Genomic DNA, 14,322 nt, shown 5'->3' on the forward strand with positions numbered 1-14,322 from the left:
ATGCAAATATGCTTTAAAATTATTTCATTTGAGGGGCACCTGGGTGGCTCAGTCGGTTAAACGTCCGACTTCAGCTCAGGTCATGATATCATGGTCCGTGAGTTCGAGCCCTGCGTGAGGCTCTGTGCTGACAGCTCAGAGCATGGAGCCTGTTTCAGATTCTGTGTCTCCCTCTCTCTGACCCTCCCCCGTTCATGCGCTGTCTCTCTCTGTCTCAAAAATAAATAAACGTTAAAAAAAAATTTTTAATAAAAAATAAAATAAAATTATTTCATTCGATTGATAGGGTCTTCGTCCATCTTCTGCTGAGCCAAATCACAACCAGAGACAAGAGCTAAGAAGTAATGGAGAAGAGTCTAGATTCCAGGAGCTGCAGATCAGGAGAAACAAAATGAAGGAACAGGTTAGAAGCAATCTAATTCCCAGGCTCCCTAGGGGTGCCTGGGTGGCGCAGTCGGTTAAGCGTCCGACTTCAGCCAGGTCATGATCTCGCGGTCTGGGAGTTCGAGCCCCGCGTCAGGCTCTGGGCTGATGGCTCAGAGCCCGGAGCCTGTTTCCGATTCTGTGTCTCCCTCTCTCTCTGCCCCTCCCCCGTTCATGCTCTGTCTCTCTCTGTCCCAAAAATAATAAACGTTGAAAAAAAAAATTAATTCCCGGGCTCCCACTGTACTTGCCATTGTCTTTTGTGCTGTTCTGTATATTACTTTTAGTGTCCCAACAGTACACCTGAAAGGCAGAGCTCCCTTGCCCAGTACTTGTTGGACACACTCCTGTGAACCTCCATGCTGGGAGTTCGAGGGGTTACAGAGACACATATTTCACCTCCTCAGAGAATGTGATGTGGTGAACTTCATAAGGCTTTTTACCTTGGATTCATAAAGTAACCACCCATCATTAACATTTTTGAAATATGTATTCGCTTTCTGGGGCTGCCTTCACAAAGTACAACAAACTGGATGGTGTAATACAACAGACATGTATTGTCTCCCAGTTCCGGAAGCTGGAAGTCCAAAGTCAAGATGGCGGCAGGGCCATGCTCCCTCTGAGAGCTGTAGGGGAATCCTTTGCTTCTTGCCCACTTCTGGTGGCTTGTCAGGAATCTTTGACATTCCTTGGCTTACAGCCGCATGACTCATTCTCTGCCGTCAACACATGGCATTCTCTCTCAGTGTCTCTGCCTTCACGTGGCTTTCTTCTTTAAAGGACCCCCCCCTCATGTTGGGTTAGGGATCCGCTCTACTCCAGTATGACCACATCTTAGCTTAACCAGCTATATCCGCAGTGACACTATTTCCAAATAAGGTCACATTCTGAGGTACTGGAGGTTAGGACCCAAAATAGCTTTTCTAGGGGGGTAAAACTCAACCCATAAAAGTGGATATATGAAGTAATTGTATGTCATGAGCACAGTTAGGGTTATATATAAAAGTGAGATCACCCCAAGCCACCCCATCAAAGTCACAGGGAGGGAAGTACCACAGCTAAGACATAGATTATCATCTTTAGGAACAATGGGTTTTCTGATTCTTACTGTTTGTCACACATTCTTTAAATCGTAGGCTGTATAAGAGATTACTTTGTTTAGTTGTTCACCAACATTTCAACCTTTTGAATTGGGATTGCTTTCCAGGAGTATTGGAAGCAGCTAGAGGAAATACGCCAACAGTACCACAATGACATGAAGGAAATTAGAAAGAAGATGGGGAGTGAACTAGAGGTGAATACATTTTTCTCCCGAAGGAAATATGGTACTACTGATTTCGATCTACCTAAAGCGAGCAGGGTTTCAAAAGCAGCGTTCTCCTCATGGCAATTAGAAAATATTATCATGCAACCTTTTAATGGGAAAGCTAACAGATCTAACTGAAACTTTTAATACAGTTTACTTGAGACTACACACGATGGTGAGGGTATCGGAGATTCTGTTAGGAACGGCCATCCTTAAAAATACCTGTTCGTTGTCTGCCTCGTGAATTAGTCAATACTGATTGACTTTACACCAGAACTAGGTTAGAAGCAGAAGGTAAGTCCAGGCCCATAAGATAGGAAAAAAGATGAGCACTTATTGAATTCAGCAATGCTGGAATAGCCTCATATGCAGGGGTGAGGTTGTATCAGGCCACATTTGAGTGCAGTCAAGATGATTCTTGAAAATCTCTTAAAGGCGCCACTTTGGATCTCTCAGATCTCTGGGAGAGAGATCCATCTCTCAGATCTTCCATCTCTGAGATCACTGCTTTTTCAGTAGAGCTCCAGATGAGATAGCTAGCCTGTGTTTGTAGACCATGTTGCATGAAAAACACACGAATGTTTAACCAGTGGACCACCCTCACTGCCCTGGAATGCTGAGAGGCCTGAGGTTCTGAGGCCGGCTGAGGATACAGCTGGCCCCTGGCTCATGCTCATGAGCGGAGCTGGCCACACTCCTGGACTTGGTTTCTTTTTCCCCTCTCCCCCACCCCCGAGTGCATATAGATGAATTAATACAAATGAAGTGAGCATGTGGTACAATTCAGTTATACGTACGGGGCTCTGAACTACAGTCTTCACACACTTTATCTCATTTTACTCCCCATAATAGAGAAGTTAAATAACTCACCCAAAGTCACTTAGATATTACCAGGCAGACTAAATATCTGATTCTGAAACCTCTACTCTTCTAACATACGTACTCCTCAAAAGAGTTGGAAAGATACAGCATGTATGAGCAGTGATCGAGTAAGACTGAAGATAGTTAAGCCTTGTGCACAGGAGTAGATGAGCCCCGTGAGAGTTTTCATGGAAGAACGGAGGTGGGGTCTAATCTGCTCTGAGAAGAGGAGCAGAGTTTGGAGAGACAGAGCTGACGGGGAGGGCATTCTGCAGGAACCACAAAGAGGTTCACGCAGGACTGGGGGAGCTGGAGCGGGGAGGGTTGGAGATGGTTCTTTCTAGAGCAGAGGCTTGGTTAACGGTGGGGGGTTTTGAGTGATCATCTGCCTTGTTTTTAAGGCAGGTCTGTGATGGGAAACCTGAGTCCAGGAAGACAGAGAGCAGACTTTTCTAGAAAGACCAGGAAAGATGCGTGTGGGGAAAGATGTTGGTGGGGGATGCTGAGGCGGCCACCGGGTGGGGGGATGGAGGAAGGGGGAAGGAGCGGGAAGGAGAGCCCTGTGCAGCCATTCCCGCCGATGGCGCCTGCGCAGTGGGAGTGGAGCGTTTCCTCACTAGATCCCACTCAAAACTGGCCATGATTCACAATGTGGACCTCAGAACTGACTGAGAACCACTCCTGTTGACTGTGTGTAATTTGTATTTTTAGGAGGACTCAAAAATAGGTTATAAAACCTATTTAGTGAAGAAAAGTGACCTGCCCATCCCCCAAGAAGCACCTCAGGAAGAAGCTCCTGTACAGGTGATGGTTATTAGTAGGTGATAATGTGTTTCCCAGTGAGGTGGCTCTAGCCTGGGCGTTCTTTTTTTTTTTTTTTTTTTTTACGTTTATTTAATTTCGAGAGAGAGAGACAGAGCATGCGTGGGGGAAGGGCACAGAGAGATGGAGACACAGAATCCGGAGCAGGCTTCAAGCCCCGATTTGGGGCTCTAACCCACGAACCATGAGATGATGAACTGAGCCAAAACCAAGAGTCAGTGCTCAACTGACTGAGCCACCCAGGTGCTCCTCTAGGCCGGAAGTTCTTACCCCTCACTGTTCAGGAGAGCTGTGTGCGAAAGTTCTTAATAACTCAACACCTAGGCTCTACCCCCAGATGGTCTGGGGTGGGGCCCAGGCATTCTGTTTTCAGAAGCCGGCTGGGTGATTTAGTGTGCAGCCATGTGTGAGAAGGACTCTCGTGTGTGTGTATAAGAGTTCAGCTTTCTGGATGGTGTTCGAATCGGTGTCTCAGACACCTTGGTCAGAAATCTGATGGTTAATGTCTTTACTTCAACCTTACGTTTTTGGTGGGAGGAGGGAACTGGGCAGAGATGAATTATCAAATGGCTCCCAAGAAGGTTTGTTTTTCTTTCTGGGAGGTCTTTCACCTTTATCTTCAAGGTGCCACGAGGGCTTGGTTAAGGGTGGGTGAGGGGGGCCAGTGTTGGTGAAGACTGAAAGGCTCCCCGAGTGTTTTGCTTGGGACCTTCCACGACGTGATACCGGGGAGCTCTAACATGAACCGACTCGGGGGGATGGGGCTCAGGAGTCTAAGATGGTTGTATCTTAAGGAAAATAAAGCCATAGGACACTTCTTGTACAAATGAGACAACCAGACCCCACAATCAAATCTAGACAGGCAGCTTCGCAAAATCAGTAAGATACAAAAGTCACAATCCTGTTTCAGAGTTCATAATATTGCAAGGTAGAAACGTGTCCTTCCCAGGGCTGCAGGGGAAGCAGGGATTAATGATTCAAACTAACACCTGCTGTATGCAATGTACCTACAGATGAGGCAGCACTGAATTCTAAGGGAGAGATGATAGAGACCTCCTGTAACATGGCGGAGAGAAGAGAGCATTAAAACACACACACACACACACACACACACACACACACACACACACACACACCAAAAAGACTCCTGTGTTTCTGGCTTAAAAGTAAATATCATTTACTAAGATGGGGAAGAGTGGGGAGCAAGGTTGTGGCGGGGGGTTGTACTCTGGACATACTGAGTTGGAGAAAATCTGAGGGACTCCATGCCTGCTTCAGGGCTCCTCACACACGGAACATGCTTTCCCCGGACCTTCATATATGCAAGGTGCAACATCATTCCAGGGATTCCATCACATGCCAGGACGGGCTTTTCCTGCATTACTCTCCTCCTCTCCTCTTTTTCTGTGCTGTCACCCTGTTTGATTTCCTTCATAGCACATAGCACTTTCTGCAACGAGTTGCTAATTGAACTTACTTAGTACCTATGTTATTGCAGTAAAATGGAAGTTCCATGTCAGCAGGGATCTTTGGTCACATTCACCGCACTAACCCAATGTGTAGGACGGTGTCCGGCACATGGTGGGTTCTCTGTGTGAATGTGTGGAATGAATGTCAAGGTGAAGATGATGCTAAGTAGGCAGTTAAGTAGGTGAGCCTGCAGCTCAGAGGGGAGAAAAGAGCATCCCTGGAGGTGCACATTTCAGGGTCCTTGCATAAGGACCCTTAAATCCATAGCAACTGCTGACACCCTGCACTGAGGAAGAGAGGGGCAGAGGGCCCCGGACTGCATCCCAAGAAAGCCCGGTACTTACAGTTCACCTCTCACCTGTTCCTTTGACAGTCTCGTCATCTACTTTCACAGTCATCTTCTCTTCTTTGAAATTGCCCAGCAATTTTTAGAGCCCTCTCCTTCCTTTTTACTATTGTGAGCAGTGCACTTGTTTTCCTGGTTACAATCGTAAGCCTCTTAAGGGAGGGATCCTGTAGCCAAAATTATATTCTTGAATTAGATTAGTTGTACTGGACCAGAGTGATAGGCATTGTCACATTATGGAATTTTTGCCATTGCAACGCCAGCCTACAATGTTTTGCTATTTCAAGTTAATGGATGTTGTGTCCAAGTTTTTAGCGAATTGTTGTTAACTTTCCTTTACAAAGGCATGTTTTGATGCTCAAATTAATCATTGGATTCAATCCAGAAGTCAAGTAATGTAAACAGACCATGCTGTGAATTCAGGGGTTGTGAAACTATCATTGTTTGATCAATGTTATATGCTAGATTTTAATTTTTCTCTAAACTTGCAGGATATTGAAAGAGACTTGAAACAAATTAGAGTTCAGACCATAAAGGAAAGTAACATTCCAGAACAGAACTGTAAAGCTAAGGTAATAAACATTTGGTCTTGTGGGTCATATTAAACAGCTTGCTGGGGGGGGGGGGGGCACACCTTGCAATCTGGGTTGCCTACAGGACTTTTCCCCCTACTATTTTATGGAATTGCCTTATTTTGTGATGTTTAGCTAACGGTTTTTAGTATCTGTAATGTCAAATAGGTAGTTGTAATTTTAACACTTTTATTAGATTGCTAAACTAACATTATTTTCCTTGCTTTCTTCTAGAGAGGAGTGAAATTTGAAATTAGTTTAAACCAATGTATTTCTGATGAAAAAACCCTCCAAGAGGAAGAGGTATGCCATTAAGTATTTATTTCCATTAATAGGTATGAGAAAAATGAGTGTCTCAATAGCACATTTAATGAAGTTTTTCAATAGGCCATAGGGAGAATTTTCTTAAGTCTTCCCAGAAGGAACGCTGGTGTTCAAATGAGTCTTCCAAAAGGCTTTTTATCTTACCATTCTTTTTCTCATTGAGATTATTCCCTTAGATGGATTATTCCAATCTAATTTACTTTTCTCTTGTAAAGGAATTATTTTCTCATAATATTAACTGTCCTTGCCAAATTAAAATAGAAGACTTAATTATAGTCAACAACTAATATACTTACCTAAAACATTGAGCAGATATCCTGAAACAGTGCACATTTCTTTTAGGTCTTAATTAGTTATTGATAAGTTTCTTCTGGTCTTTGGATAAATCTCAGTTATGCACTTGGGCTCTCAGTGACATAGTGATAAATGCACGAATACAGTAAACTCAAACTTCATTTTATTACTTGTATTCAACATCTTTTTTAATCCCACTTTTTACCAGACCTGTTCACAAAAATCAGAATCAACTGATTTGTGTCTCCATTTCACCTTCACTAACTCTGCCTTTTAAATTACCAAAAGTTACGTGTAAACACATAGGAGCTATATCACATCTGATACTTAATTTCTTTCATTCATGTTCTTCATTAGCTGAAAAATTTTTAATGCTATCATTTCTTTTAGATTTTTTTGTTTTGAACAGACTTCATGTGTTAGAGCATTTTTGGGTCCATGGCAAAAATGAGCAGAAGGTACAGAGATTTCCCATCCATTCCTGGTTCCACACATGCACAGCCTGCCCCCCTCCCCACCCCGGGGTGGAACATTTGTTATACCTGATAAACCTAGATGGGCACATCATAATCACCCAAAGTCCCTGGTTCACATTAGGGTTCACTCTTGATTTTGTACATTCTGTGGGTTTTGTCAGACATATAGCGACACGTATCCATCATTATGGTACCATACGGAATAGTTTCCCTGCCCTAAAAACCCTCTGTGCTCCAATTACCTTTCAGATTTTTTTTTTAATTTTTTTTTCAACGTTTATTTATTTTTGGGACAGAGAGAGACAGAGCATGAACGGGGGAGGGGCAGAGAGAGAGGGAGACACAGAATCGGAAGCAGGCTCCAGGCTCCGAGCCATCAGCCCAGAGCCCGACGCGGGGCTCGAACTCACGGACCGCGAGATCGTGACCTGGCTGAAGTCGGACGCTTAACCGACTGCGCCACCCAGGCGCCCCTACCTTTCAGATTTTTATTAGCATTTTGCCACATAGAGACTTCTTAGAGTGGTGATAGTTAATACTCACTTCTCTTTAACCACTAGGTGTCTTAGCGTCCCAGCCCTATGGGGACCAGAGGGGGCAGATCCGGGGACCTATTTCAGGGCTGGAGTGGTACATCCACGGCACTTCTATGAAGCCAGGTGCCAAAGCTGGCCTGTTAGTATAAAGGAAGAGAGTAAAAAAAAAAAGTGTTATCTGTCAGGGTTCTTCACCCTTTGTTACTCGATGCTTTGATGTGCTTAAAACAGAGTGATCATTTTAGTGTTGTTTGTGGAGTATTAGGAGCAGTTTTAGGGACCTGATTGGGAACATTGTGCACTTAAAGCAGGGCGTGGATGAGATAACCTTGAGAGTTCTATAGAATGGAACTGCAGGAGGATAGAATTCAAGGCAGGAAGTCTGGATAAAATCAAGTTGCCCTATGATTGGTGCTTGTCGCTGTTGAGAAAGAAGGAGAAGAAACAAAAACATTCCTGTTTCTATCTTGTTCCAATATAGTTCCAGTTTTAAAATGCTACTAACTTATTTGTTTAATGTACATATGTTGAATACTTCTCACATGCCTTGGTAAATGTTATTACTGAGAAAACACACAAAAAATTTTTAACGTATTTCTTTCCTAAAAATATGGCTTTTGTCATGAAACACTGTGGAATTGCTTTAGGTAACGGATGTGCGAAATGAAACTTTGACCTTTGAGGATGACATGAAGCTTAAGAAGTATGAAGATTATACAGACAAAGCATTTGAAAAACTCTGTTGTCCAGAAGCAGGTACGTGTTGTGGCTCTTGAAAGCCGTAGATGAGAAAGAACGTTTCATTGGCGATCCATTACAGTCCCTCTCCTTGCTCACCTGCAACTCCGTGTCACCTGCCCTGCTCCATGGGCTCTAGCTGGCAGAGCCCTGGCTCCTCTGCCCCCAGAGACCCAGCCCTTTGCACCTGCTCTGTGCTGTCTCCTTGGGCAGCTGCCCCCAGCCGGCAGCTCCACACCACCCACGTTCTCATTGTCTGCTGGAGTGTTCCTTGGACAAGTCCCACTAGCCTCTCAGATTCATCAGTTGTCGCTTGAATTTCGGAGCTCTTCCTTCCCAGCCATCCTTTATTGTGGGGACTGCCAGCATCAGGCTGACCATTCCTGCTGCACACCGCAGTGGGTTCTCCTCTGAGACGTCTCTGGAGTTTTCCTCTTCCTTCAGCCCCTCAGCCACCGGTTTAGGGCCCGGTCGTCTCTCAGCAGTGTGGCGAGATAGTGAATGCGTGGAGTTTGGATCCAAGCTGCCACTGCCACTTTCTGACTGTGTGACCTTTCACAAATGACTACAGTGCTCTGAACCTCAGCTTCCTCCTAGGAATGGGGATAATAGTACTTGCCACACAGGCTTACTGTGAGGACAAAAGTGAAATGTGATATATCGAGTACCTGGCGCATAGTAGGTGCTTCATAAATGCTATTTCTAACTTGTCTTTTTCCTGTGCCTCACTGCACTGCCTTACTCTCTTATGTGTCCTTCTTTTCTCTAGTATTTTCCCCTTCATTCTCTAAATAGCTGCTGGAGTTATCTTGCTATATTACTCTTCTACTTAAACTTTTTCTGGATAATGCTTACAGGATTCCTCATAGTCCATTCCACATAGTATCCTGTTTAACACTGTGGGACCTGAGCCTGTGCTCACCCACCTTTCCTGCCCCAGCACTCCTCTTTCCTACCACTGATGATGGGATGCATGCAGCCTCCTGGAGCACCCCTCTTCCCTTACAGCTGTGTGAGCATTTACGTGCCTTCGCGTGGCTTGGGGTCTTCTTCCTAGAATAATACACTTCACCTCATGTCCAGGTGATTCCAGAAAATAATCCTTTATTCAGTTCAGCAGGCATCTTGCTGAGAATCTCCATGTGCACAGACCATGCGAGTGGTAAGGATCTCAGCGATGAATGAAAATGGAGTCTGCCCTCGACATCTCAGTAGCATCGAGCCAAAGAGAGGGGGGACCAAACATGTTTTCTGAGCCCAAATACTAATCATCATTACAGTGCCAGCTGGCTGGAGAGTCAGGGAGGTACCCGCTCCTACAGAGCTTGGCATGCTAAAGAGCTTGGGCTTTTCCTATATGGTGACCTTCAACCAAAGGGAATTAAATGCTCTTTGTGATGGAGAAAGACCGGGCTGGCTGCAGTGTAAGGATGGTGTGGATGTAAGTGGCCAGACTGCAGGCAGGAGACAAATAGCTCAGGTGTGAAATGACAGGTGCACAGGCCAGAGCGGTGTGGTGACAATAGACACCGAAGTGTGAACCCCTGAGTGTGGCGGTTGGGGAAGAGAAGGAGGTCAAGGATCCTCCCAGTTTTCCAATTCAGGTGGATGAAGCTGTTACCAGCCAAATAGGCACACACATCGCGCTGAGGGAGGTGAGCGGACATAGTATCACACTCTAGATTTGGGACACATTGAGGTTTAGGTCTTTCTGAGCCTCGGCTGGAGATTCTTAGAAGATGCTAGCTGTGGAAGACTGAAGCTCTTGGACAAGTCAGGGTCTCCATAGTATACACACGGTATTATCATAATCACCTTAACGATGGTCGAAAATACCTAGGTAGAGGGACTAGAGTGAGAAGGAAATACAGCTTGGGACAGACCCTAACGATGTTTAGACAAGTTTTGGGAAAATCCAGAGAGAGTGAAGCCAAAAGAGGAAAGTTCTAGAAGGAGGTGCAGGGTTGGCAGCATCAACTGGAAAGGCTAAGGGAAGTGGGTTGAATAAGAACCTATAGGTTTGGCCGTCAGGATCTTATAGTGGCCTGAGCGAAAGTTGCAGAGGAAGGGACAAATTCCAAGGTTATTCTTTGCATTGCATAAATTTTCTGGAAAGAGGAGGCTGTAAGTTGTAGGTCTCACAAGATGTAGCTGCCTTTTTTTTTTAGATTAAAGAGATTTCAGTTGGGTACAGAAAATGGTCTTTAAACTTCTCTGCATTCCTGTAATTATAATTCAGGTTGAAAAATTTTTTCCATATGTTTTGATCATCCATATTTCTCTTGTGAATTATGTGCTTTCATCTTTCATTCATTTATCCACTGAAAATGGCATTTATTTTTCTCTTTATAAGACACTTGAAGTTAAAGCGTTACCTATAATATGTATCGCAAGTATTTTTCTCATTTAGTTTTCAGATCTCATTTCCAGTAACAAGAGCAAGTGTGTGTGTGTGTACACATATATAATTTAGGAGTAAACTTTATAAGGGTTTTGCAGAGCATGTGAAGAACATTATAAAACCTTACTGAGGTAGTTAAAGATCACTTGAGTAAATGGGGAGAAATAACACTGTTCTATATTAGAAATATTCTTTCCAAATATATATATGGATTTTGTCAGTTTCAATCAAAACCACAAAAAGATGAGAACATCTTGGCAGTTTGGAGAATGTTGGAGATTCGAAGGGGCACATATGGCTTTCAAGTGTCAAAATATATTCTATAAATTATAGTCATCGAAAGAATATGATACTAGCATCAGAATAGATAAAGCAGTGAAAAGAAGAAATAGTTTAGAAACAAATCTGAGTATGGATAATAACTTAGCATATGCTGAAAGTTATATCACAAGTTAGTGGGAAAGAAAGGCTCAATCAAATAAATGTTGCTAGGCCAATCAGTTAACAATTTAGGGGAAAGTTGTGAAATCAGACCCTATATAATGATACAACAAAATGAAAATAAAAATTTAAAAAGCCAAAGAATTTATATGTAAAAAATGAAGATATATATTAGAAAGTTAATTAAAAGAACAATTGAAACTAAAGGAAAGCTATGGAATAGAGAAGATGTTTGCAAATAACATACCCGATAAAGGGTTAGTATCTGAAACATATAAAGAACTTATAAAACTCAGTACCCCAAAAATGAATAATCCAATTAAAAAATGGCAGAAGACATGAATAGACATTTTCCCAAAGAAGACAGACAGATGTCCAACAGACAAAGATGCTCAACATCACTGATCATCAGGGAAGAGCAAACCAAAACCACAATGAGATGTCACCTCACACCTGTCAGAATGGCTGGAATCAACAATACAAGAAACAACAGATGTTGGCGAGGATGTGAAAGACAGGGGAACCCTTTGGTGGGAATGCAAACTGGTGAAGCCATTCTGGAAAACAGTATGGAGATTCCTCAAAAAGTGAAAAATAGATCTAGTCCTATTAGATAGAAATATCCCAGCAATTGCACTACTAGGTATTTACCCAAACAATACAAAAATACTAATTCAAAGAGAGATATGCATCCCAATATTTATAGCAGCATTTTCTACAATAGCCAAACTATGGAAACAGCCCAAGTGTCCATCAACTGATGAATGGGTAAAGAAGATGTCACACACACACACACACACACACACACACACACACACACACACAGTGGAATTTTACTCAGCCATCAAACAGAATGAAATCTTGCCATTTGCAACAACATGGATACAGCTAGAGAATATTATCCTAAGTGAAATAAATCAGAGAAAAACCAATATATGATTTCACTCATATGTGGTATTTAAGAAACAAATGAGCACTGGGAAAGTGAGAGAGAGAGAAAGGCAAACCATGAAGCAGACTCTTAACTATAGAGAACAAACTGATGGTTACCAGAGGTGAGGGGGCTGGGGGGAAGGGTTAAGTAGGTGACGGGGATTAAAGAGTGCACTTGTGATGGGCACTGGGTGATGTGTGGAAGTGTTGAATCACTACATTGTATACCTGAAACTAATATTACACTGTAAACTAACTAGAATTTAAAACAACAACAAAAAAAGAAAAAGAAGTAAGAGAAAATATAGGTGTTTTTCTTTTTGGTTAGGGAAAACTATTCAAAATACATGGAAAACAATCATGGGCAAATTAGTAATAGAGTCCACGTTAGCAGTGAAAAGCTTTGGTAAAGCAAATAATCTAGCTCCTAGAATTGTCATCTCCTGTAGTTTCTCTAGGGTAAATAATCATGAATGTCCACAAACATTTAGCTACGATGATCTCATTATAGTATTATTTATAAAAGTGAAAAATTACTAGCAAACTAAACATCCAACTACAAAGAATTCTAATACATCCACAAAACAATACTATATTTGCTTTAAAATGGGCATATAGAAGAGTAGCTAATAAACTGACTATGATATGTTACTCATTGAAAAGAGTAAGTTCTGAAAGTTACGCATAGTGTGAGGCCCATTTTTGTTTCAAAACACAGAATCTATATTCAAGGAGAAATTTTTAAATTTTTAATAGTCTCTAGATAGTGAGATTATGGGTAACTTTTATTTTCTTCTACTTATCTGATTTTCATATTTCCTATAGTGAAACATAGTAGTAAATAAAAAGATTTTTAAATTAAGATAACAGAACTGAATGCATTTCCATGGAAACCGACTGAAGTAAAATGCTCAGAAGTACCTCAAGGAATTTGTCCATTCTTGTCACTAATATTTACTAACATTTGGATATATTGGCTAGTCAGTCAAATATTACTAACAAAAATGGAACAGCTCGTAAGCCTGTTTAAAATTTCAGTCTTGTAAGTTATGATGTATGTCTTAGTCTGTTTGGGCTGCTATAACAAAATGCCATTAACTCAGTGGCTTATAAACAACAAACATTTATTTCTCACAGTTCTGGAAGCTGGAAAGTCCAAGATCTTGGTGCTGGCAGAGTTGGTGTCTGGTGAGGGCCCACTGCCATGTTTTCACTGTGTCCTCACTTAGCAGAAAGGGTGAAGAGCTCTGCGGGATCTCTTTTATAAGAGCACTAATCCCATTCATGAGGGCTCCACCCTCATGACCTCATCATCCCCCCCCCCCCCCCACCGAAACCCCACCTCCCAATATCATCACATTGGGCATTAGGTTTCCACATAGGAATCTGGGGTGGAGACTGGGCACAAGCATTCAGTCTGTAACAATCTGTGTTCGAATGAGGTGGTCATTTCTCTGTTTTTGAGTGTACCAGCTGATGGACTGCCTCCAGGGTTCCTGAGCACTGTTTGGTACAATTAGTTGCACTTTGACTGCTTTTAAAATAACGAGTCATTTTCTCATACTCAGAGTTGTTCATTCAAGATACTGGTGCTGCTGCAGAGAACAGGAGACAGTGGGACGCACGAGCTCCTCAGACTCTCCTGGCGATGATGGCAGCCGGTGACATGACCTCCACCTGTTCCACTCTGCTGGGCGGGGAATCTACACTCGTTCAGTGTAAGTTGCCAGCAGGGGGAGACAAAGCCTCAGCTGCAGCTTTGTTGCTGGTGCTCAGCTTGATGCCACAGTTCTTTTAGTACAATCCCTATACATTTGGTATCAGATATATTTCAAAGACATTGTTCTGGTATCTGCCCCACCTCCTGAGAAACTTGCCTGCTAATTATGCTAGACAACTGATGACTCCAGTTCATGAGAATAGAAAGGAGGAAAGGTCCAGAATCCCCTTTCCTTGTGGGGAGGGAGATTGTCTAAGGAAGGACAGTTGGCTTGACTTGCCTTCCCATGCTAGCCCCATTACTTCCTTGGAATTTCTTGCAGGGGTTGGTTTTTTTTCCATCAATAAAATCTGAATTAAGATGATAGCTATCCACAAAGGTTAGAGTTAGCAGTACAAAAATACATAGAAAATTGCTTTGTAAACCAGTGTGCTATTAAAATGTTAGGAGTGTTTAGAATATGATATTTCCAACCTAAATTCCTTCGTTTACATCTGAGCTTCCATCATAGTCTTTCCATAGGAGGTGTTCACAGCAAAGTCTGGGTGTTATTTTTACAGGTGGTGAAGATTTTTCTTACTTCCTGTGTTCCTCTTGATAACATAGGGTTGGAGGAGAGCTGAACTTTATACCCATTTCATAACTTGAAATGTGTAACT

At 42.6% G+C, this 14,322-nt stretch overlaps 1 protein-coding gene and 1 long non-coding RNA gene across 6 annotated transcripts in view; one reads left to right on the top strand and one right to left on the bottom strand.

Moving 5' to 3' along the window:
* NEK5 (NIMA related kinase 5) overlaps nucleotides 1–14,322 on the top strand; it is a 61,449-nt gene that overhangs the window by 31,206 nt on the left and 15,921 nt on the right. For 4 of the 5 annotated variants that reach the window (XM_040448332.1, XM_040448333.1, XM_040448331.1 and 1 more), the window contains 7 exons: nucleotides 287–403; nucleotides 1,631–1,717; nucleotides 3,302–3,394; nucleotides 5,720–5,800; nucleotides 6,035–6,103; nucleotides 8,078–8,186; nucleotides 13,512–13,661. In XM_040448332.1, the coding sequence (XP_040304266.1) occupies nucleotides 287–403; nucleotides 1,631–1,717; nucleotides 3,302–3,394; nucleotides 5,720–5,800; nucleotides 6,035–6,103; nucleotides 8,078–8,186; nucleotides 13,512–13,661 (706 nt within the window). The remainder of the gene's footprint in view (nucleotides 1–286; nucleotides 404–1,630; nucleotides 1,718–3,301; nucleotides 3,395–5,719; nucleotides 5,801–6,034; nucleotides 6,104–8,077; nucleotides 8,187–13,511; nucleotides 13,662–14,322) is intronic. The other variant, XM_040448335.1, reaches the window with a different exon arrangement.
* Nucleotides 277–6,810, bottom strand: LOC121012906 (uncharacterized). The gene is made up of 3 exons (XR_005782389.1): nucleotides 6,421–6,810; nucleotides 5,241–5,395; nucleotides 277–370 (listed from the first exon to the last, which is right to left on the bottom strand). It is a non-coding gene; the product is annotated as an uncharacterized LOC121012906 (long non-coding RNA).

Source organism: Herpailurus yagouaroundi, unplaced genomic scaffold (genome assembly GCF_014898765.1).
Source record: "Herpailurus yagouaroundi ecotype Mexico unplaced genomic scaffold, PumYag 197, whole genome shotgun sequence".
NCBI classification, from domain to species: Eukaryota; Metazoa; Chordata; class Mammalia; order Carnivora; family Felidae; genus Herpailurus; species Herpailurus yagouaroundi.